The 25,616-nt window shown below is 44.1% G+C and overlaps 1 protein-coding gene across 5 annotated transcripts in view; it reads right to left on the bottom strand.

The window, feature by feature from the left end:
* unc80 (unc-80 homolog (C. elegans)) overlaps positions 1-25,616 on the bottom strand; it is a 599,468-nt gene that overhangs the window by 495,224 nt on the left and 78,628 nt on the right. For all 5 annotated transcript variants that reach the window (XM_072480367.1, XM_072480341.1, XM_072480351.1 and 2 more), the window contains exons 4-7: positions 21,321-21,631; positions 18,685-18,808; positions 9,573-9,637; positions 4,351-4,481 (exon numbers count right to left, since the gene is read on the bottom strand). In XM_072480367.1, coding sequence (XP_072336468.1) covers positions 4,351-4,481; positions 9,573-9,637; positions 18,685-18,808; positions 21,321-21,631 — 631 coding nt within the window. The remainder of the gene's footprint in view (positions 1-4,350; positions 4,482-9,572; positions 9,638-18,684; positions 18,809-21,320; positions 21,632-25,616) is intronic.

The following is a 25,616-nucleotide window of genomic DNA, read 5'->3' as shown; positions in this document are numbered from 1 at the left end:
AATGTTATTGCTGCACCATCTTTAAAAATGGAATAGCATTTAAAACTGTACTCACCTGAATTCAAATGTAACCATGCACAGGACATCAACATTACCAGACCAAATGGGAGTGATACAAGAGCCAATCAGATGCAAAATTGGCATCTTGGGAGAGGAAAATCTTCAAGATACCAGAGTACAATGGGATTAAGAAGGAAATGAGAGGAAGTCCAATTTAATACATTTTATACTTGTTTGAAGTAATTGTTGATGAAGTAGTCAGAAGGCAATATATAGATTAACCCTCAGCCACATTTGGTGAGATATTAAAAGCCATTGATAAATATTTTAAACTGTAAAGCTGTGGAGAGCGCAGACCTTAAAAAAAGGAATAGAACAGCCGAATAAAGGATCAATAGGGCAAGGAGACCCAAGGCAAGGGAGTCAGTACCCAAGAAAACCACAAAGTGGTAGCAGACCATGTCAGGGCAGCTAAAGTGCACACCCGGAAGTGTTTAGTGCAGAGGGAAGAAGAGACTGAGAAGCAGCTTAAAGGCTTCGATATGGAGCTTTACAAAAATGCTGACATATTAAGTAAAGTACAATAGCAGGCAGCAGTGCAGAGTGAGCAGACGGTATGAACGAAGGAATCATTACAAATCGTAATCGGCGATCGGGCGGAGAATGGCCAAATCGGGGACAGCACCATTTTGACGTCGTTTTTCGAGTCTCCGCCCCCTCTGAAATGGCATCATCGCGCACACCATTGCAACGCCGGTGATCAGGTGGAGAATCCTTTCTGATGACCAAATCGGGGCTGGTTTGACACAGTTTTTCGAGTCTCCGCCCCCTCTGAAATGGCATCATCGCATTGCGTGCGCACGCCGTTACAGCGCCGTTGGCAGGCCCTCCCGCGATGCTCCACTCCCAATGGGTTGAGCTCCGACCGCATGGTTCACGTGTGGTCTGAGCAGTCTGGAACCCGGCATGGCGGCTGCGGACTGTGTCCAGTGCCGCCACACTTGGTCGGGATCCGTGCCACTGGCCGGGGGGGTGCTTAGGGGACTGGTGGGGGGTGGCCAGGGGGTGACCTGTGGGGTCGCAATTGGCGGGTCGGATCCGTGTACGGCCGGCACCATGTTGTACGGCGCAACCGCTGCATGTCATTGTCGTGTGCATGCGCGGCTACGGACCGGTCATTCTCTGGCCATTTTCAGTGCTGGAGCCACTGCTAGCCCCTCACTGGTCCAGGAATTGGTGAGAGTTCGGCGCCGATTTGGCGTCATAAAACGCCTGTGATTTCTCCATTTCAGCTGGCACATAAACGGAGAATCCAGCCCATTATCTGCTGTAAACTAAAAGAAACGGAACCTGAAAAAAAGAAAATGAAGCTATTTCACAGGAAAATGTTTGTATTGAAGCTGAATTGGAAGACTTGAAACTCAAGATTTAAACAGAGTATGTACCTTTGAGAATCCCTACAGTCCAGAAGGAGTCCATTAGGCCTGCACTGACCCTTTGAAAGAGCATCCTACGATGGCCCACGCCCCCACCCTCTGCAACCCCCATAATCCCACCTAACCTGCATATCCTTGGACACTAAAGGGTAATTTAACATGGCCAATCTGCAAAACCTGCACTTTTTTGGACTATAGGAGGAAACCAGAGCACCTGGAGGAAGCCCACCCAGGCACGGGGAGACAGTACCCAAGAAAACCACAATGTGCAATCTCCGCACAGTCACCCAAGGCCCAAATTGAACCAGAGTCCCTGGTGCTGTGAGGCAACAGTGCTAACCACTGTGCGACCGTGCTGCCCAAATGTATGATAAACTAAAGTCTTCAATGAACCAAACTGTTCAAGGTTGGAACAAACACATTTCTGAGGTATCTGAGGTTGTGAAAGAAACAGAAGGGTTGAATGTTGCGAAGAATGCTATAAGCAAAAATCTGAATCATGCGAAGACTCAGTATGTATCTCCAGTAAAGCACAAAGAAGCAATAACAGCTCTGAATTCCAATTGTTGGCATATTGAAGAGGCAGTTGGCAGAGCTCAATCAGAAGTACAGCAGACACGAACATCAGGCATAAGATGTATTCAAGGAAATTGTTACCTTGCAAAACACTTTGAAGAATTAATATATGCCCCTGAAAAAACATGAGGGGTTAAAAAAACGTTAAATACTACTTTAGAAAAAAACGTGTTGAAACTATCAGTAGTGAGGAAGCAATGCACTGGAGCACAGTGTGAGTTAAGAGGTCACCAAGAAAATCAACAGTTGAAAGAACAGATAATATTCCTTCAAGATCAAATGCAAAACGAGTACATAACGCTTCATGAAGAAATTAAGACTGTCTCGAACAACAGAATGGAGGAACAGCAAAAGAATGCTGAGGAGACAGCTGAATTACAAGAAAACTCAAAATGAAGCACTTCAGCTTCACAAAAAAAGGCAAAATTTTTTGAAGGACCTTCACTCACTATAGGGATTCCCAAGGTCAAAGTTTATTCCTCTGGAAAATTATGAAGGAAAGCAAAATAAATTTAATGTCACTCTGAATGAAATGAAGAACCAGTTGGTGGAGAAAACTCAACAATGTTCACTGTTCCAGGAGGAAGTCAAGGGGTACAAGAAAGGGACAGAAGAGCTGAAGTATCAGCTGAATGGAGGAGGTGACATTGAAAGGAAAAGCCATAAAACTTTCCAAGCTGCGAATACATACTTTAGCCATGACAGGCACAATTACAGAACTGAACAAGTTAAGACTTCGTCGGAGACAGACCTGGCCAACAGTGAAACCAAAATGAAGAACAAGGACAAAGCTCTGCTACAGATGGAGAAAAAAGACTAAAATAAGTTTGGAAAATATAAATACGATGCTGACGATCAAGAAACTAGATGGAAAAGCACTGGATGCATCAAATTTACTGAGAATCATTCCGTTGTTGACAAATGAAATCACTGAAATCAAATTCAAGAACCTAGATTGTCAAGAAAAAGTTGAATAATTGTAAGAGAAAGTAGATGTTCTCACAAAGGAGTATGAGGAGTCTCAGTGGCGGATTTTCGCTCCCATGTTTGGGTGTCGGGATAGGCGGCGAGAGCAAGAAATCCCATGGGTGTCCCAAAACTCAGTTTATGCTGGCGGGAATTCAACAGGTTAGTACATTCCACAGGGGGGGAGAAGGGTCATGCCCGGGCAGTACCCTGGCACTATCCCCCTGGCATTGAACTTCGTGGGGCGAGTGAAGGGGGTTGCATGGGTGGGCATTCAGTGACGGAGGGGTGGTGGGGCGTTCCGGAGGGGCAAATTATATTTTTTAATTTTTTAAAGGGCACCTCGATCTTTTAAAAGCTACATTGCTGGTGAGGAACTATGGGACCCACCCCTTCACGTTCTTATTTACTAAGTCTCTAACAATACAGCAGAAGAAGCTGCCCTTGGAGCTGGCAGCTTCCACACCATTTTCCTGCCTGCTGCGATACTCTTCAAACAAAATGACGCTCTCTGAAACAATTAGCAAAAGCAAAACTGTAAGCTTGAAGGACAGCACGGAGGAATCAGGACTTGGTGAGGAAACAAATTCAGTGCTGAGAGAGGGTAGCATGTAAAGAATGATTGTACTGTAAATAGGTTCGGATATATACTTGGGGGAGGTATTACATCATGGTATTCAGCATAGCATGGGTTAATGTACCAGGGAGCAATGCCATCCACATTATGATGTAGAGACATTTGATCGTAGACTCGGAGTCCAGTATTAGAGTAATAGGAGCCAGCATGAGGACAGCATCTAGTAGGGAAGATGCATCAACAAGCACTTAATATTCAATAAGACCTCCCAGTGAGATATTGACCAAACAATCTTACAACAGAACCCAGCAATTATCTTTACACACCAGGTTGATTCTGAACTATTGGATAGAGACAGTGAATCTTTTCAGTCCTTGAAGCAGTCCAGCTAGATCGCATGATAATAGCTAAGCTAACTGTCCACCAGATACGCTCAAGTCTCAATTCTCCTCAATACGCCCTTCATTATTAAGTATTTGCTACCTGCCACTGCCAGGCATTTTGCACTTTACTGGCCCTAGAGACTCAAATGCATTTTTGGCCCACTGATCCAACGTCGTCATGTACAGTTTGCTCCCGGCGCCTACTTCAAACCCACTTTGGCCGGACTGGGAAGATTCCACTCAATATGAGCCAATGAAGGATATGGGTCAGCAAAAGACAAATGTAGTAACAGCTGCTTCATTGAGTCATAATTTTTTACTATTTATTCTTTCAGGTAAACCATGGACTATCAACTAATTTTCTCATGACAATGCAATTATTTACTAACAGCAAATTGAAAAGCAGCAATACCTGGAGTTAGTGGTTCCTTTGTCCTGAGAGGCACCCGCTGCTTCAAATGAATTTCTTTGATGGCAGCTCTGCATTCTGATCTCTGGAGGTACCGAGTCCAGTTGACCAGTTTCACAAACCACCTGAAAACCCTTTGAATCATTTAAGCAAATTAATTAACTTTTGAATGATTACGCTGGAATATTCATACCCAATTCAACAAGTATTTGACATTCTTATTTTCAAGATACATCACAATAACCATAAAGGGGTCTTTATGTGTTAGTACGTAGTGCCCCTGCCTCTAAGCCAGAAGCCCAAGTTCAAGTCCCACACCAGAAATTGCTGGCCATGGGAGAAAGTTCAAGATGTGGTACAAGCAAGTTGGTGACCAGCCTACCAATCCGTCCAACATTTGTCCAAAGGGGGAAAAAATGTGTGAAGATGTGAAACAAACAATAATGAATAATTAGCATTTATATCACTTGCCAATTTACTGAGCTGATAAAAGTGAAATGTAAGCAATATTTATTTTTCATTCAAACTGTTGCAAAAAAGACAACACAATGACACAGGGTACTAGAGCTCCAATAAATTGTTCACAATAGGTAAGTTGTAGTTTTGAAGTTGAACTGAGTTCTGATATTGACGGTTTGCTGAGTTGCACAAATATTTGAGTGTATGTGCTATTCCCTTCCACAAGTAAATCATTGTGGAACTATTTCCAGTAATTAATGCATTCTATCAGTGATACGGTTCAAATTTCTCTAGGAATCCAGTATGGTGTAATCCCCAAGAACATGGTGCATTCTCAGTTTAACCTTGGTATTGGACTTTTAGAAATGGAAATTTGGGACAAAATTAATCGACATTTGAACCAATGTGGATTAATAAAGGAAAATCAACAGATTTTTTAAGGGAAAATCATGTTCAACTAACTTGCTTGAGTTTTTTGATGAGGTGACGGAAGGGGCTGATGATAAGTAATGCAGTTCATGTGGTGTACATGGACTTTCAAAAGGCATTTAATAATGTGCCACACAACAGGCTTGTCCACATAGTCAAAGATTATGAATAGAAGTGACAATCACCACATCGATACAAGATGGACTGAGTGGCAAAACAAGAGATTAGTGAATTAGTTTGTTTTGGATTGGAGAAAGGTATAGAGAAAAAGGGTGGTACTGCCAAATCTGTAGCCCCCTAGTTATCTAGAAGCATGCAGAGTAAGATAAAGCAAGAAAAAAAGGCTTCCGGCAGTCACAAATAAATTAATTCATGAGAAAGCCTAGAAGGGTATAGAAAATGCAGGGGTGAAAAAGTGAAATCAAGAAAGAAAAGAGAGGATCTGGAGAAATGTTGGCTGGTAAAAATCAAGGAGACCCCAAAGATGATTTATCAGTATATAAAAAGCAAGAGGATCCCTATGGGGGATTTACAAGGTAACGTATGTGTTGATGTAAAAGATTTAGACAGGGTTCTTAATGAGTACTTTGTCTCTGTATTCACTGAGGAGAGGCTTGCTGCAGACATTCTAGTTTCTGAGAAGGATTGTGAAATATTAGATACATTAAGCATAGTGAGAGAGGAGATACTGGAGGGACTAACATCCTTGAAGGGCCGGATGGATTGCATCCCGGCTGTTAAAGGAAGCCAGGGAGGAAACACCAGATGCTCTGAGGATCATTTTTTCATTCCTCACTAGATACAGGTGAGGTGCCAAAGAATTTGGAGGTCTGTGAGCATTGTACCATTGTTTAAAACGGGTGCAAGGATAGGTGAAATAATTATAGGCCAGTAAATCTGACTTTGATGGTGGTCAAATTATTGCTGAGAACCAGGATAAACTGTCACATAGAAAGGTATGGTTTAATCAGGGACAGTCAGCTTGGTATTGATAGGGAAAAATCATGTCTTACTAACATACCTGAATATTTGAAGAAATAACAAGGAGGATTGATGAGGGTAGTGCAGTGGGTATTGTCTACATGGATTTAAGAAGTGACAAGGTGTATTGATGAGGGTTCAGTGGATATTGTCAACTTGGATTTTAGTAAGGCAGTTGACAAGGTCCCCACATGGTAGACTGATCAGAAAAGTAAAAGCCCATGGGATGCACGGGAATTTGGCATGGTAAATTCAAAATTGACTCCGTGAATCAAAGAGTAATGATCGATAGATATTTTAGCAAATGGAGGGTGGTTTCCAGCGGTGTTCCACAGGGCTCAGTGTTGGAGCCCTTGTTGTTTGTTGTATATAGTAATGATTTAAATATGGGATACACAATTTTGAAATTTGTAGATGAAACAAAAATTGGCCATGTAATTGATAGTGAAGAGTATAGCAGTGGACCCTAGAAGAAAATCAAATGGTTTGGTTTGATAGTGGAATAGCAGATGAAATTCAATCCAGACACGTGTGAAGTTTTGCATTTTTGGAGGAAATCAAAGCAATAAATGGAAGGATATTGAATGGGGTAGAGGAAGTATGTGCATGTCCACAGGTCCCTGAAGATGGCAGGACTAGTGGTTGGTAGTCAAGAAGGCATATGGAATGTTTTCCTTTACATGAGGCTTGGAGTACAAAAGCAGGGATGGAATGATGGAACTGTATAAAATACTGGTCAGGCCACAACTGGAATTGTGTGTACAGTTCTGGTGACTACAGTACAGGAAGGATACAAATGCTCCACAGAGAGTACAGAGGAGATTTACAGGAGTATTGCCAGGGCTTGAAAATTGCAGCTATGAGGAAAGATTGGATAGTCTAGGGTTGTTTTCATTAGAATAGAGGCGGCTGAGGGGTGACTTGACTGCGATGTAAGAAATTATGTCGACAGAGAAGACGTGTTTCCCCTAGAAGAGGACAATTACAAAGGCCAAGATTCAAGGTGATTGGTAAGGTTAGAGGGGATATTAGGAAAAAGGCTTTTCACCAAGAGGGTGGTAGGTGTCTGGAACTCGCTGCCTGGATTGATGGTTTGAAGCAGAAATCCTCCACTCATTTCAAAAAGGTACTTGGATCTGCACCTGAAGTGGTGTAACCCGCAAGGCTGTGGATTGGGTGCTGAATGCATCAGAATGAGCAGGTAATGTTTTAAGTTGGTGCAGCCGTAATGGGCTAATTAGCCTCTTTTTGTGCCTTAACTTTTCTATGGTTTCTATGGTGTTAGGGACCCTGCTTTTCTTGATCTGCATGAATCATGTAGGCTTGGGGAGGGCACAATTTCTAAATTTGCGAATGGCACAAAACTTGTGAACCATGAGGAGGATAGTGAGAAACGTTCAGAGGATATTGACAGGCTAGTGGATTGGCGAGAATTAGCAGAATGAATTTAATATAGAGAAGCTACTCACTTTGATAGGAAGAAAAAAGAGAGGTAATATAAAATAACAGGTATAATTCTAAAGTGGGAGCAGGAGTAGAGGGACCTGGGCGTACATGTACACAAATCAATGAAGGGGGAAGGCCAGTTTGAGGAAGATGTTCACAAAACACATATGATGCTGGATTTTAGGGGCAGAATACAAAAGCAAGGAAGGCATGATATACCAGTATAAAACATTGGTCCTGCCTCTGGAGAACTCTGCCCACTTATGGGCGTCACACTTTATGAAAGATGTGAAGGCACTGAGATCTTTTCCGCCCACTACCCCAGCCAGGAGGATGAATGTGAATAACATTTAACGACTTTACATCTGGCCGCTTGGAATGTTGTCTCCCTGGTGGCGTGACGTCACGCCGGCGCAATTCACTACTTGGTTTTGAAAACGAAAATCAGTCATGATGACCACATCAGGAATGCGGAGGTGCCTAGAACCTCCAGGTTGAGGGCAGAGGCAGGGCAGTGACCCCTGGCAGTGGCAGGGAGCAGTACCAGAGCACTAAGGTGGGCCTATGAGGTGGGAACTGCTGGGGGGGTTACCCTTCTCCACTGGGGGAGCGGGGCTTCCCCTTATGTGTGCTGGAGGAAGATCTATGCGTGCCGGCGAACGTGCGGGTGGGGGGGGGGGGCAGGGGAGAAAGAGTACCCCCCAATACTTCAGTGGTGGGTAGGGAGTCACTCTGAAGCTTGTGGGAGGGGGGAGTTCCTCCAAGGCCGTGGAGGGGTGGGATGGAGTTCAATTTTCTCCCATATTGGGGCACCCTTTAAAGATGGATCGCGGATCTCTGTTTAGTCGGGCTTGCCGGCTCTATCAGGCCCTGCCCCACCAGAGTGATGGCACAAACCTTGTCCCAGGTTTTTTTTGACAGAGATATGAACAGAACACCTGGCTGTGTTTCTGGAGAGAAACACGTCAATTTTCAGTCAGAGCCTGACACTTTGCCATTTGTTTTTGGAAAGTTCTGCCCTGTAACCAGCAAGTGGTTAGGATCTGGAATACACTTCCCGAGAGTGGTGGTGGCAGATTCAATCGAAGATGATTGTACTGGGCGATGGGAGAAAGGCGGATGAGTGTGACTAGGTGAGTTCCTCTTGTAAAAGGCTGACAGGGACAAGACAGGCCATAAGCCTTTCATCTGTGCTGTAAACATTCTATGAATCTATGACTTTATCTATTTAAGCATCATTCATCAAGTCTTTGAAACAACACTGTCGACACTAGAATAAATTACAATAGTAAAGGGGCTGAATTTTGAAGAGGATTTTCCCTCTTTAGCACAGTGACTTGGGCAGGTTTTCCACCAAACATCCATCAAAGTTGCAGCAGTGAAGTGGAAAAGCCCTGAGGAAATTCACCTCTAATATTTATGTTGTGATTGTGCTTTAAGCCTATTTCCCTGCAAACATTATCCACGTTCACAAAGGAATGCACCTTGCAAAATCAATTCCCTATGGCATTGATACATCCACTTCTAAAGTGGATGTATCAATGCCAAAGGGAATTGATTAGTTGATTTCCCTGGGCTCTCAAAATCAGGGCTATGTAGATAATGTACGTATCAACACTTTTTTTCAATTTAGCTAAGTTGATAAATATGCCACTGACCACCAAATGTAACCCAAAGGAAATCATTCATAGAATTCTTTGTTTTCAATCAAATATCTTTTTTGTGTGAGATGTATGAATGGGCATGGGAAATATGTCAACCCAACTGATGTACAGGATGAAGAATTTTAAAGAATTATTCAGAAAATGAAAGAAGCTACATAACTGAATATAGGCGAAATGTTGTACTCTAGACCTAAATGATATAAGCATGGCAGTAAACAAAAAATAGTTAAATAACTGAACACTCACGGTTGTTCCAGCGTTATCAGAATCACAAGATGTTCCTCTGTTGTTTAAAGGTGAAGTTCTCTTGGCTAGAAAGGAAAAGTCATAATTCATCAGCAAAATACTTCAGATTGCCCAGTGTTTGGACAGTATTGATCAAACAGTGGTAACTAAAATTGATAAGTGATAATTGAAACAGTTTGAACCCATTTGAACCGGGTAAATTGTGCAGATAGCAGAGGTAACTGGGCAGCAATTCTGTCCTGCTGGAACTCAGGCAATTTTAGCCACTTGTGTGTGGAGACGAGTATTGTAAGAATAGTCACCTCAGATAGTTAACTGCTTTATTAAAATAGTCATTTAAGGTGGAAGGGCTTCCTGCACACCATTTCCAAATATATGGACATTCCTTTAACATGAACACCTAACGTTGCTCGGTAATTAGCTGCAACAATAGTCAATAGAAAAACCATTGGTGAATACATTGCATCTGCAATATTTTAGTTACTTTCAACATTCATTGTGAACCAAATGGTTTTGTGTTCCATTTCTGCTGTCATTTAAGTTCACATTTGTGCCAGTTGTTCATCTTGTTCTAAACAGAGGTTTTGCTGCACCTCCATGCAATACTGATAGAACCACTGCTCATCATAAACTCATTGTGGTATGTATCCCTTTTTAATCCTCCTCAAAATTCAGTTCTGATAACATGCTTTGACAATGGCAGCACTAACGGCATCATTTTTGGAAAACTTCATCTGGTCAGGAGCAGAGTAAAGCAGGTGGGGATCACTCTGAAGGGGTGGCATGCTGGCGAGCACCGCTTCCTCCCAGCACCAGGAACCCAGGTTCGATTCCTGCATTGGGTGTCTGTGTGGAATTTGAACATTCTCCCGAGGTCTGCCCTGGTTGCTCCAGAAGCAGCGCTGTGAAGCAGGTGTGGAATCACTGTGAAGCAGGTGGAGATCAATGTGATCACCGTACTTTTATTGGTTAGGGGTACTGTTGCTTTGTTTCTATCTAAACTTAATCTAAAAAGTTGTGAAATTCAAATTCTCCATTTTGGGAGAATGATAAGGATAAATAAAACATTCAGTTAACCTCCTTAGATTTAAGTAAGATCAGCAATGTTCTTTTTAAGTAGTAAGTTTTGTTATCTAATAGATGGAGAATGGACAGGGCAGCTCTGACTCCTGGGACAGAATCTGATGGGGGAGTGGAAGTCAGGATTACTTCTAATGGATAGCGGGACAGCTGAACACATGAGATCATGTGCTGTTCAACTCTTTGAATATGCATCCACAAGGAGTACATCAAATCTCGTAATGAGGCGGGCAGGAAGTGGTCCAGCCCGCCATTACCATATAGATTCCAATATACATCTGGGTACCATATTTAAATGCCACCCATGGAATGCACCCAATCCCACCTCACCCCCTTTTTGAGTGTAGACGTCATTCTGGACTTTGAGGTTCACCTTCCACACCATCACTGTGGAAAGTGAACCTCAAAGCCTAAGATGGCGTCTACATCGCCAGGTGCAGGGTCAGATGGGAAGAAGGCATTGGGGTAAGAGCGGCGAGTTGTTGGTGTGGTCCGAGGCTGCTTTGGGTGGTGGGAGGAGGAAGGGGGCGGGGAAGGAGAGGAAGAGGGAGCGTGTTCGCATCAAATTAAGGGGTCCCATGCAACTGGGGCTCAATGGAATTCCCTGGGTGTTGATTAGTCAGGGGGTGGAGAGTCCAGAGTGTGGGAGGTGCCCCATGTGGGACTTGGTCTGTGTGTTTAAAATAGATAAGCTGAAGTTACAAGGGTAACTATTGGTGTAAAACTGGTAGAACCATCAGATGTTAGCGATTTAAATTGGTTTGTCAAATGGTTCCCAGCGCAGCATAATTGTCCAGGGGAAATTGGTGTTGGATTCCCAAGGTAGCCCTGCAATAAGAACTAGAAAGCAAGTCTGATCTTCAACTTAGTTCATTGCGTTCAACAATCACTTCTCCATCAAAATACCACAGTGCCAACTGTATCCCCTTTATATATTCATGAAGCCTATCAAACAATAAGGAAATTAAATAATTACAACAGCAATTCTATCTTAAGCTCTCATTCCTGAAGAAAAAAATAATAATCTGATGTAAATTACCATAACACAAATGTATAGATTTTCTTTTCTACATTAAATGCATGCTTCCCCCACCCCCACCGCATTTTTTTATTATCCATTCTCACATTCTCTTCCTTGCAGAAAAAGATGCTCTACTTTGACAATTTCAAATAACTTCTTCGAACTAGCTGCTTTTTTGTTAGACAGTCAGGTAATTGGTAACTGTTGTGAACCCACTTGATCTTGTCAATCTCCCTGTTTTCTAGTGTTTGTTTTCAGCTCGCTATGTCAATCGGTAGTCTCTTTTCATTGTTGCTTTTTGTAGAGTGGACATTCTCCCAAAGGGATCTATTGCCCATGTGACACTCTATAGGTACTGTTCCCGAATACTCTGTTCCATTTAAAATTTCAGTCAGGATCCTGGATATAAAAGAAACATATCTACTGCCTCCACTGATGCAAATGTCTCTGTGCCAATGTACTTTTTAACCACTCTTCATATCTTTATAGTTTCTCATGCCAAAGGGCAACATTTTCTTTTCTCCCCCAGGAAATAAAATATAAATCCTCCCGCACTCGAAGGTCATTACAGAGATTAGCATCAGATACGTCACTAAGTTTCAGTTGTCCCCTAAAGATGTAAATTTCAAAACACAATTCTCCAATTTTAATTTTGCCAGTGTTTTGTTTGCTTGAACAATTTCTTCACCTTTGAGATTTTTCATTTTAGTGCTTAGTTCTAAAACATCAAAACTGGCGTCCGGTTTTGTTTGTCTAGCTAACCGGTTCAGCTGCCCAATTAAACGTCATTATTGCTCTTTTTCCATTTCAGAAGCCACCGTATCCTTTTGTTAGGCCCTACCATGAGTAATTGCAGGCTGCAGGCGGTGAGCCCTCCAGTATTCCTGGGAATGGGTATCCGAATTTGTGGTGTTCTGCAACTTCCACAACCTGATGTTTGTTCTCATTGCTCAGCGTTTTAACGATCAGAAGGATGAAGGGAGCACATCCGTAGCGGGGGCTGGCTGCCCTTGAGCATAACATCAGACTGCTGTTCCTTAAATAAATCGCCAGATCCCTGTGTGGATTCTGATGGTCAGCTCTATGATATTCCCCATTAGAACATGGCTTTCACTGTACGAGCACTGTCCTCATGTGGTAGGATGCTGGAGGAGAGTCATCCGCGCTGGTCGCCAAGCAGCATCCTCTGGTTAAAAGTGGTGGCTCAAAATGGCTGGAACGGAGGACCAGTGAGGTTGAAGGAATTCTGACTGCTGCCAGGATAATAGGCATTCATTAACATAATATTCTGGGTGTGACTGCACTTGAACCTTGAGTGAGCGGTTCCCTCTCCTGGTGTTGGTACACTTGCGCATGTGCAAGTGACGGCCACAAAGCCATGTGCAGGTAGCCAAAGGGTTCTTGCACCATAGAGAATCCACTATGCTGGCAAACCCATGTATCCACTACTTCTACTTCTCTCTATTTAGACAGAACACAACTAAGTCCCCTTGCTGACATACATTGTTTCTCAACCTCCCAGATGCAGTAAACCAAAATGCATTGGTAATGCCACCGATTCCAGCCTGGAAGGATCTGTGGGATAAAAATTCCGACCCACGGTCACCTTGATTGCCACTGGTAGCATTTACCTCTCCCTGCTTGAGGTTCCAAGAGGTGGTACAGTTCTGTGACCACACCTTTGGTGAAATGCAACCACTGAACACAATTTTTCTGGTTTGGTTGCAGGTAAGAGAAATGCTTCCTGAAGCCGCCAGTAGGTAAGGCATCATGATTAAAGCACTCCTCCCTCTGCAAGCACCTTGTCCTCTTGGTTTCACTGGGGATCGGGATGCCCTGGGTGGCTGGGTTCTGGGCAGGGTGGTACGCTGGTACCCTTGATGCAACCTGAGCACTGTCAGCCTGGCACCCTGGCAGTGCCACTTGGGTGCCAACCTGGTACTTTCAGGATGCCCAGGTAGCACTGCTAGCCCACACTAGGGATCTGGCCTGTGATGCCCTGCCCTTATTAGGTGGGGTGTGGGGGGTTCAATGACTTGGGGGGTTTTGAGAGTGGGGTGGCATTTGCTGGCGAGACCCACCTTGGCAGGGCGTCCCCCGCTGTGACCCCAAAATACATCAGAGTCCTGGAGATAGCGGGGCCTTTCGCAACTGCGAGCACTGGAAACACTCAGCTAAACGTGCTCTACACAGGATTCTGTTTCATTTCCATTAGATCGTGCACAATATCTTTCAAACATCCAAAGACAGTTCCTGCTGACTTAGTCAACATTTCACAGATCCTGCAATAACTTAATAATTCTACTAAAAGTTTAACAGAAGGTGGTCAAAAGCAACTCACCTAAGTGGATGCTGATGTCTTTCAACAGCCACTAGCTGGAGGATGATGGGGTACGGAGGGAGTGGGTCCCTTATGCAGCTGGACACATGTTTAGCTGAGCATGTTTAAGAGACTTAACTGGAACTGTGAAATTTAAAATGGAGATCGAGCATCAAGTCAGCATTAAACACTGACTGATATCACAATCTTCCCATTCCACATCCTTCCATGTACCCATGGGCCACATGCATTATCACCCTCCACAATATGGTGATCAGTTCAGGTCATGCCGAAAATGGTTGATGTAGATCCTACATCTGTTTTTTTTAAACCCCAACTGGCTCCCCGATGTCATGTGAGAGTACCTTTAAGAAATGGATGTTTATCAAATAGCTGTAGTGGATGTACATTTAAGAAATGGGTGTTTATCAAATAGCTGCAGTGATGTCAGTGTGTGGATGGAGCTGAACTGTGACTCTGCTTTTACTTTCGCTTTGAGCAAAAAGGCTGGTGTGTGTCTGTGTGTTTTAGTTTTGTTTTCAGAGTTGAAGAAGCTGCAGTCACAGCAAGAAGGTGCATTGTTCTCTCTCTGCAATTGAAAGACTGCCTCCAGATCATTTGAGGATTTCAAAGTAAATCCTGTTTCTGTAGAGAATTTAAACCTGCTGTCTTTCAGTAAAAAGGGTCTTTTGGTCTTCTGGATGCTGTTAGGAAAGTTATGAAGGGTTACTTGTAGAATATTGTATCTGTGGGGATGATTGGTGTTGATAGTTGTTAAGATGTTTACTGTGGGTTTATAAAGTGTTAACTGGATTCATAAATAAATATGGTTTTGTTTTTAAAGTACTTTAGATCTCTGTTGCATCACACCTGTAAAGTAGGCCCTTGTGCCCTTCATAACCACAATCTATTAAAAGTTGTGGGTCAGATGAACTCCATGATACACTTTGGAGTTTTCTGAACCCTGGCTCATAACAAATGTCGCTGAAATTACCACGGAGCTGAATTTTGCAGTCTAAAACCAAATATTAAATTTCTGGTTTGCCAGTTTCTGGTTCTAGCGTGCCACTGCTCCCAGACCTAGAATATGTGACCGTGAAGTGTCGTCCTTTCTACCTCGCACCTGAATTCACTTGTGTACTCATCACTGCAGTCTACATCCCACCCCAGGCAGAAGTGAAGAAAGCACTTGACGCACTACACTCCACCATCAACAACCAAGAAACAAATCACCCTGAAGCCCTGACAATCGTGGCTGGAGACTTCAACCAGGCCAACCTCAGAAAGGCTCTACCTAAACGCCATCAACATTCCTCCTGCCCCACCAGAGGTGCAAACACCCTGGACCACTGATACACGAGCATCAAAGGTGCCTTCCGCTCCATGCCCCGACCACACTTTGGCAAATCCGACCACAAGTCGGTACTCCTCCTTCCGGCTTACAAACAGCGACTCAAGCGTGCTGAACCAGTCAATTGCTTGGAGTCTGTGGATTGGTCCATATTCAAGGCCGCGGCAGCTAACCTGGACGAGAATGCAACCACCGTCACAGATTTCATCAGTAAGTATGTCGAAGACTGTGTACCAAAGAAGACAATACGGGTTTTCCCCAATCGAAAACCCTGGCTCAACCAAAAGGTCCACTCCCTGCTACAGTTCCGGATGGAGGCGTTCGAGTCTGATGACCCTGACCTATCATAGAATTTACAGTGCAGAAGGAGGGCATTCGGCCCATCGAGTCTGCACCGGCTCTTGGAAAGAGCACCCTATCCAAGGTCCACACCTCCACCCTATCACATAACCCAGCAACCCCACCTCACCCAAGGGCAATTTATCATGGCCAAACAACCAAACCTGCACATCTTTGGACTGTGGGAGGAAACCGGAGCACCCGGAGGAAACCCATACGGACACGGGGAGAACGTGAAGACTCCGCACAGACAGTCACCCAAGTCGGGAATCGAACTTGGGGCCCTGGAGCTGTGAAGCAACTGTGCTAACCACTGTGCTACCGTGTTGCCCACCTATACAAGAAATCCAGGTACGATGTACAGAAAGCCATCAGGGATGCCAAAAGACAATACCGGATCAAACTAGAGTCCCAGGCCAACGACACAAACCCAAGACATCTATGGCAGGGCATCCATGAGGTCACAAACTACAAAGCAAGGCCAGGCAGAATCTCTGGGGCTGGAACAAGACTCCCGATGAACTGAACAAGTTTAATACTCACGTTGAACAGACAGCCAATAAGCCACCCGCCCCAACAGGCTTGGACACACCCATACACACTATTACAGCCTCGGAGGTAAGAGCTGCCTTCTTGAAAGTAAACCCGCGGAAAGCGACGGGCCCCTGGGCGAGCACTCAGAGCCTGCACTGACCAGCTGGCAAGTGTATTCGCAGATATCTTCAACACCTCACTTCTCCGCTCCAAGGTCCCTACTTGGTTCAAGAAGACCACCATAATACCAGTACCAAAGAAGAACAAGGTAGCGTGCCTTACTGACTACCGACCGGTGGCCCTGACATATGCTATCATGAAATGCTTCGAGCGGCTAGTCATGAGACGGATCAACGCCAGCCTCCCAGATGGTCTCGATCCATTGCAGTTCGCCTACCGCGGCAACCGATCCACAGCAGATGCTATCTCTCTGGCCCTACAATCCACTCTCGAACATCTCGACAACAAGGACATCTACGTCAGACTGCTGTTCATAGTCTACAGTTTCGCCTTCAACACCATTATCCCAACAAGACTAATAACCAAACTCTGCAACCTTGGACTTGACCCTCCCTGTGCAGCTGGATCCTTGACTTCCTTAGCAACAGACCGCAATCTGTCAGGATAGGTTACAACACCTCCTCCACAATAGTCCTCAACACCGGGGCCCCGCAATGATGTGCGCTCAGTCCTCTACTGTACTCTCTGCACACACACGACTGTGTGGCAAGATTCAACTCCAATTCAATCTATAAGTTTTCAGATGATACCGTCTGTGGTGGGTCGTATCTCAAACAATGATGAATCAGACTACAGAAGGGAGATAGATCACTTGGTTGCACGGAGTACCGAAAACAACCTCTCTCTAAATGTTGGCAAGACCAAGGAACTGATCATTGACTTCAGGAAGCGTAGCACGACACCCTCCCGCTGTCAACATCAACGGCTCCGGAGTAGAGATGGTCGATAGCTTGGGGGTCACCATCACCAACAGTCGGTCCTGGTCCACTCACGTTGATGCAACAATCAAGAAAGCCCAACAATGTCTCTACTTCCTACGGAAGCTATAGAAATTCGGCACGTCTGCATCGACTTTCTCAAACTTCTACAGCTGTGCCATAGAGAGCATCCTATCTGGCTGCATTACTGCTTGGTATGGCAACTGCTTAGCCCAAGATCGCAAGAACCTGCAGAGTGTGATGAACTCAGCTCACTCCTCATGTGGTGTATCACACAAGCTTGCCATCCTCCAATTGATTCTGTATACACCTCCCGCTGCCTCAGAAAGGCAGACAGCATTGTCTGAGACCTCTCCCACCCAGGCTTTGCCCTCTTCCAGACTCTTCCATCAGGCAGAAGATACAGAAGTCTGAAGACCCGCACATCCATACATAGGAACAGCTTCTTCCCCACAGTTACTCGACTCCTCAACGACTCTCCCTTGGACTGATCTGTTCCCTGTAAGAACACTGTTCACAACACCCTATGCTGCTTTTGTTTGGCCTTGTTCTGCACTGTAACCAATTACTATTTATTGATGTACCATTATGAATGTACTCTGCCGATTATTCTTTTGTCTATTATGTACGCACTGTGTATGTTCCCTTGGCTGCGGAAAAATACTTTTCACTGTACTTCGGTACATGTGACAAATATCAATCAATCAATCAATTCTAAAATGTATCTACAGCTCAAATTATAGGATAGGAGGTGAGAGAAATATCCAACTCTGTGATTACAGATGGAGATATTACAAACAGCAAATACTTTTGAACAAGTTCCTTGTAATTACACAGAATTACACACTATTCACGACGCCCAATGCTGCTCTTGCTCATGTATTTGCTGTTTGGCCCCTTGTTCTGCACTGCAACCAATCACTGTTTGTCATTGTACCATTTGTCAATGTTCTCTGTTGATTATTCTTTTTGTCTACTATGTACATGCTGTGCACGTTCCCTCACCGCAGAAAAATACTTTTCACTGTACTTCGGTCCATGGCACAATAAAATAAAATAAAATTGAAATATTAGCACAAACGTTTTACCCATTCATATGGAATCCCTTTGTTTATTTTAATTGTGGCAATCATTGTTTTATTTTAAATGTGATCACTCATATCAGTGATGATGTGGAGATGCCGGCGTTGGACTGGGGTGAGCACAGTACGAAGTCTTACAACACCAGGTTAAAGTCCAACAGGTTTGTTTCGATGTCACTAGCTTTCGGAGTGCTGCTCCTTCCTCAGGTGAAACCTGAGGTAGGAGCAGCGCTCCGAAAGCTAGTGACATTGAAACAAACCTGTTGGACTTTAACCTGGTGTTGTAAGACTTCGTACTCATATCAGTGGGCAAAGGAATTTTACACAAATATTTTAAGTTGTGTCGTTATCTTTTAGTTATGTTGTTTTGGTGCAAGAAGGTGCTTTTAAAATATATTGTATAAATAACTGTCAAGATTTTCTTACCTGTAACAATATTCCTTATTGGTTTTACAAGAGCAGTAAATGCAGGTGCTTCAGGATGCTTGTGCTCCCACATTGGTTGCCAGATCACAAGACCACTCGCCAGGCGAAAGGTGAGATCAGATTCCTAAGAAAACACAGTAAAAAAACACATTGTGGAAATGGTGGAGAAATTATTTTCATACAACCAACTGGATTTTAATCAAACAATTTCAAATGCTTAAATCACAATTGCACCGATTGACATATTTCACTGATTTTATGGAAATTTACTTCAACTTTTGATTGTTAATGCAAATAGAATCATTTTCATTGATGACTATTTTCATCCAAATTTTCAGAGTGAATATTTTTTCAATTCGGTTGTGCATCACAAGATGGCACATACTGGATCAGGTCATACGTACAGGTCATCAGGCAACTACTATCAGCAAATACCTAATACGCAGATAATTAAAACCAACTATGAATTCTGCCGTTTTACAAGAAACCAATCTTCAATGATTCATCTTTGTGGATCAATTTTGTTTAAACCTTTCATGCATGCTCGGTTAATTTTTCCTTCAACTCGGAAGTAGCACCAGTCCATGTGTCCAAAGCTTGATACGGATCATGGGCGTTTTTTCTTTAATGAGATGTGGGTGTAGTTAGCAAGGCCAGTATGTGTTGCCCATCCATAATTGCCGTTGGCCTGTCGGGCCATTTCAGATGGCAGTTTCAGAGAGTCAATCACAATGTTGGAGTCCCATGTAGGCCAGATCAGGTGAAGCCGACAGGTTTCCTGAAGGACATTAGTGAACCAGATTTTTTTTTAAATGACAATCAATGAGAATTTTAAAGCCATTACTAAGACTAGTTTTCAATTCCAGAATTACTAATTTAATTCATATTTCACCAGCTGCCACGGTGGGACTGAACGCATATCCCCAGAACATTAGCCTGGGCCTCTGGATTAGCAGTCCAGTGGCAATAACTACTACATCACACAATTCAAACTGAATCACTGTCTGAGGCCACATAAATTTCTTGGAAAATTGTATTGGTTTTGGAGTCTCATTATGATTTGGTTGCTCTGTGCTCCAGTTTCCTCAAAACTTGTACTGTTCTCATGCAGGCTCATACATATGCTTAGCCATACACAGTGATGCTCCAAATTTCAACACAAATTTGACTGAACACAAAAAATTAGTCTTCTACGTGACTGGGCATAAGTGAAATAGCACAGTCTGTTGCGTCTCAGATCTGCTAGACAGATTAAGGTGCTTCCATAATCCTGTGTGGCAATGCATCCCAGATCATAACTCATTATGTAGAAAAAAAATCATCTTCCCTCTCGTTCTTTTGGCAATTATCTTAGATCTGTGTCCTTTGGTTACAAACCCATCTCTCCACTGGAAAACATTTCTCTTTATTTACCGTATCAAAACACTTAAATTTTGAAGAGTTGTCATCTCTCCCCTTAGATTTTCCTGCTCTATGAAGAATCCACCTACTATACGTGCACTCCGGAACACATTGATGCCGCTCTCGAGGTGATGGAGAATTGCGATTTGCATCAAATCGGTGTCTGCCGATTCTCCGCTCAAGCGCATTTCCCGATTTCACCGATGGGCAGCGGAGAATCCGGCCCACAGTGTTTTGGCCTCAACTGCTTTCTATGGTAACAAATTCCACAGGCTCACCACTCTCTGGGCGAAGAAATTTCTCCTCATTGATGTCCTAATTGATCTACCCCATATCCTCAGACTGTGACCCGGGTTCTGGACATCCTCACCATCCTTGTAGCATTCCCCCTGTCTTGTACTGTCAGAATTTGTGTCGGTTTCTATGAGATCCCCCTCATTTTTGTGAACTCCAGTGAATACAATCCTAACCGACTCAATCATTCCTCATACATGTGTCGTGTCATCCAAGGAATCAGTCAGGTAAACCTTCGCTGCACTCCCTCGAAAGCAAGAACATCTGTCCTCAGATAAGGAGACCACAACTGCACACAATATTCCAGGTGTGGCCTCGTCAAGGCCCTATACAATTGCAGCAAGACATTCCTGCTCCTTGGACTTGAATCCTCTCGCTATGAAGGCCAGCATATCATTTACCTTCTTTACTGCCTTCTTTACCGCCTGCTGCATCTGCATGCTTACCTTCAGCCACTGATGTATGAGGATATCCAGGTCTCGTTGCACATTCCCCTCTCTTATTTTATGGCCATCCAGATAATAACCAAATTATACTGCATCTCCATTCATTTGCCCTTTTACCCAACTTGTCCAAATCACACTGAAGGATCACTGTATCGTCCTCACAGCTCATCCTCTCACCCAATTTTGTGTCATCAGCAAATTTGGAGATAATACATTTACTTCCCTCATTCAAATCTTTAATATATAGTGTGAATAGCTCGGGTCCCAGCTCCGATCCCTGCAGTACCCCACTAGTCACTGTCTGCCATTTGGAACCCGTTAATTTGTACTCTTTGTATCATGTCTTCCAGTTTTCTATCCATATCAATACTCTACCCCTAATCACATGCACTTTAATTTTATACGCTAATGTCTTCTGTTATGAATTAGCTCAATAAATATGCTAATTTTAAAATAACCAAAAAGTACAAGATTCAAGAAATTTATGAAATGTACCTTAATTCTGTGGATAAGAGGTGCAAACAAGAAGACAAACAATTCTACAGTGGCCATTGAATTTGTAAAGAGCTTGGGTCTTGTATGCTCCTCCTCTTCTGTGACACCACCTTGCCCAGGCTGGCCTGGGGATCCACGATTCTCCACCTGGTGAACAAAAGCACTGCTGCTCCCAGACCAGCTGGACCCTCCTCTTCCAGTACTGAAGGCAGCTGTAGTCTCATTGCTGCATTCAAAAGGGGCATCCAGCAGCATCCAATGCAGTGTATGAAGAAGCTTGGTCTCTGCAACGCCAAGTTTATCTTGATGGCCTTGTAAAATAACAATAAACAGTTAATAGTCAGGATAGAATATTTTGGAACAAAGCAAACAGTTCCCTTTTCATGCAATCCCGTGATGATCTGGGAGCATGCTGGGAGCGTCAATGAATGGTATAACAATAGTTGTTAAAGGGTTCACTCTCTTAAAGTCGAGTATTGCCCATTTTCCGTACTGATGTTGAATGCAGCAGCAAGGAGGGTGTGGCACAGAATTGCTGTAATTGAAGGAAATTGTTATATACTCCATTTTATGCCAGATATTCTGTCCTGGTTTACTCGTATTACTATCTCCTATAAATGGCTTGCATCTTTAATTGCCCAATATTTGGATCAGCATGCCGAGAGGTCAAAGAGGTCAATGTGCTGTGTTCCCAAACCACCACACTGACCCCGCAACATGGCTTTCAGTAGATGGGCTGATTATACAATCCATCAGTCTATGACTCAGGCTATGAATCAACAAATACTATATTGTTTTCAAAAAGAAGTTGGATACAGCACTTGGGCCAAAGAGGATCAACGGATATCGGGGAACGGGAGGAAGACGGGGTCAGGCTATTGAGTAGGATCATCAGCCATGATCATTGGGCAGCACGGTAGCATAGTGGTTAGCACAAGTTTTCTCCCACAGTCCAAAGATGTGCAGCTTAGGTGGATTGGCCATGCTAAATTGCCCTTAGTGTCCAAAATTGCCCTTAGTGTTGGGTGGGGTTACTGGGTTATGGGGTTAGGGTGGAGGTGTGGGTTTGAGTGGGGTGCTCTTTCCAAGAGCCGGTGCACACTCGATGGGCCAAATGGCCTCCTTCTGCACTGTAAACTCTATGATAATCTATGATAATGAATGGCGAGCAGAATGTCCTCCTCCTGCTCCTATTTTCTATGTTTTCTATACTTAACAAAAATGGTATATTGCAAAACCTCAGAACAATAAAGATGTTTCTGCCTGAGCTACCTCTCAAAAAATACACTGAACATACATTAGGGGCAGCACAGTGGCTAGCATTGCTAGCATTCATCTCCTTTCATGCTTGAATTACTTTGAAGTAGTCAGCTGTGAAACTAACAGAAAGCACTTAACTCCCTTTGATGTGGCCAGAAGCTGTCAATCATAGCTTGATGTTTATAAACGTTTGTGGGTAATTTCACAGCTGACTACTTCAAAGTCACTCAAGCCTGAAGGGAGATGAATGAAACAATGCAGACTGCTGGGTGTGTGTGCAAGCTGTCAATCACAGCCTAGTAAAATCAATATCACAGAGAAATGAATGAATGGCATGTAGATCAAAGATTTGAGAAGGTTTAAACCCAGCTGATTGGTTTTCTCTTTCCAGGAATTGACTGGTGCTGTTTCATGTGCCTGAGCCAGCAGGTGGACTGCACAGGTGAGTTTTAAAGCAGTGGTATTTTTTCACTGCCTCTGTCTGGACTGCCCTCTTGCTTCCAGACAGGGATCAGTCTTCTAGGGGCTTCTAGACAAGGGTCTCTCTTCTGGGGCGGGGTGGGGGTGGGGTGCTTCCATACAAGGGTCTCTCTTCTGCTTGGAAGGGGGCATTCTCTTTAATTAGGAGGTCTCTGGTAGGGGTCTCATTAATTAGGCGATCTCTCATGGGTGGAGGAGGTGGGGGGGGGGGTCTCGTGGCCAGGTCTTGCATTGTGGGTGGGGGGGGGGGCGCATATGAACTACATCAGGGTCACGCTTGTCAAGACCTACACCAATTCTCACCCACTTGATTCCTGGCCCAGTGGACTTCAGAACTGAGAATATAGTGCTCGGTAAGAGGATGCAAATGGGTCTTAGCTAGGGCGGGATGTAAACCTCGATCCCAACATCAGTGGAAGACCAGAGCAACGGAACAGGATTGGCGCCGGTAGTGGAGTTCCTATGCAGCAGAGAATCCAGGCCAAAATAAGTTTCATGTCACTGAACAAACTGGAGAACCACTTGGCAGAGCAGGCTCAGCACTGTTCGATATTCCAGGGAGGGAGCCAAAGTCTACACAAAACAGGCGGCATGGTAGCACAGTGGTTAGCACTGTTGCTTCACAGCACCAGGGACCTGGGTTCGATTCCCAGTCTTGGTCACTGTCTGTGCGGAGTCTGCATGTTCTCCACGTCTCTGCGTGTGTTTCCTCCGGGTGCTCCAGGTTCCTCCCACAGTCCAAAGATGTGCAGGTTAGGTGGACTGGCCATTCTAAATTGCTCTTAGTGTCCAAAAAGGTTAGGTGTGGTTATTGGGTTTCGGGGATAGGGTGGAGGCGTGGGCTTAAATAGGTTGCTCTTTCGAAGGGCAGGTGTAGACTCAATGGGCCGAATGGCTTCCTTCTGCACTGTAAATTCTATGATTTTATTCTATGACTAGAGAGCTGAAGAATTAGTTGAATGACAAAGATATAGCACTGAAAGGAAAAGCCACAGAACATCCCAAACTGCAAACAAAAGAAATTGTGAATCTGACCCTGAAACGCAAGGCACGAATAGAAGAAAAAGTACTGGATGTTACATATGTACCGAGAACCATTGAACTGAAAAGATTCAGAAGCTTTTAAAGCAATCGGGAAATAAAACAACAAACAATTATTTGTTTGAAATTTGTGTATCAGGTGGAACTGAAGGTTCCCTTTGCAAGATGTATTCATCAAGTGAGAACATGGTAGACACCACGGAAAAAGAAAATCTGAGTTGGCTCGAGAAATAAACAGAGTGTGCATGCCCCTTGGCAGGAGCAGGGCTGAGCCAGTGTCCAAATAAACCAGACAGGTTGTTAACAAAGAGAAATGCAACTTGAAGGAGTACAAAAAATTTATGAACTGGAGATAACCAACTACCAGAAACACACAGTACTACTACCATGCCTTCACACATGACAGATGTGTAAGAACTGTCAATACTCCAGACTGTCTGAATTTGTAAACACAGAGACTTGAGGTGGAGGAGAAGTGATAGCAAGTAAAGACCGTTTAATACTCCATTGGAAGGTAAGTTTTCTTTGGAGAAGAAAGGGGGATGTTGTGATATTGTGTACAGATCATTGTAATGTGCCCAGCAGAGTAAAGGTTAACGTGGGACTGGACCTCCGGTAGTGGCCATGGAGTGAGTAGTCATACATTTGGTGGCTCCCGCTCAAGGTGGAATTTTTTCAACCTTCCCCACCCGATCTGAGGGATGTTTGATGGCGAAAGGTACATCAGTACTGAGGGAAGGTAATACTCCTCTGGTGGGACCGATTTATCTCTTATCTGTCGAGACGTGTAATCAGCAAGAGGCAGCAGCTTGACCAATAGATTAATAGAGCTGCGACATCGGAAAAGATGGCGGAGAGTGGGTGTGCAGCGTTGCCCGCCCAGTGATCTACAGAGCAGCTGGTGAACTATCTCAACAGAAAGTTCCAGCAGCAAAGGAAGGAGGCCTCAGAGAGCCTGGCTAAGATGGTGGAGCCGCTTAGGGCGGCTATTGAGCTTGTGGAACAGAGGCAGGAGGCACAGGACCTGCTGATCCAGAAGATGGAGGATCGATTGACCTCGCTGGAGGTGGAGATGTGGATGAGCAGCCAAAAAAGAATGAGGGAGAAGTTGAAGGGTCTTGAAAACTGCCCCAGGAGGCAAAATCTCTGGATTGTGGGGATGCCCAAGTGTGTTGAAGGAGCGCAGGTCGCCAAGTATGTGGCAAACATGTTCCCCCGACCTGATTGGTTACATGAAATGTGCAGGGGTTGGACAGAACGGTTAAATGGTTGCATGTTTTCGCAAACTTGAGTAACTTGAAGGCGGACGTCGTGTTTCTTTGGCAGACACACCTGAAGCTGGGAGATCAGACGAGGCTGAGAATTGGATGGGTGGAGCAGGTGTTCCACTCGGGGTTGGACATGAAGACGAGGGAGGTGGTGGTGCAGGTCAACAAGAAAGTGGCATTCGATGTTGGCAGTATTGTAGCTGGAGGGGTCTCCTGTGGTTCTGGTGAACTTTTTGCCCCAAATTGG

The sequence above is a fragment of the Scyliorhinus torazame genome, chromosome 2, assembly GCF_047496885.1.
Source record: "Scyliorhinus torazame isolate Kashiwa2021f chromosome 2, sScyTor2.1, whole genome shotgun sequence".
In the NCBI taxonomy this organism is placed as follows: Eukaryota; Metazoa; Chordata; class Chondrichthyes; order Carcharhiniformes; family Scyliorhinidae; genus Scyliorhinus; species Scyliorhinus torazame.
The sequence above is the reverse complement of the archived record's forward strand: the minus strand, read 5'-3'. Positions and strand labels throughout refer to the sequence as shown.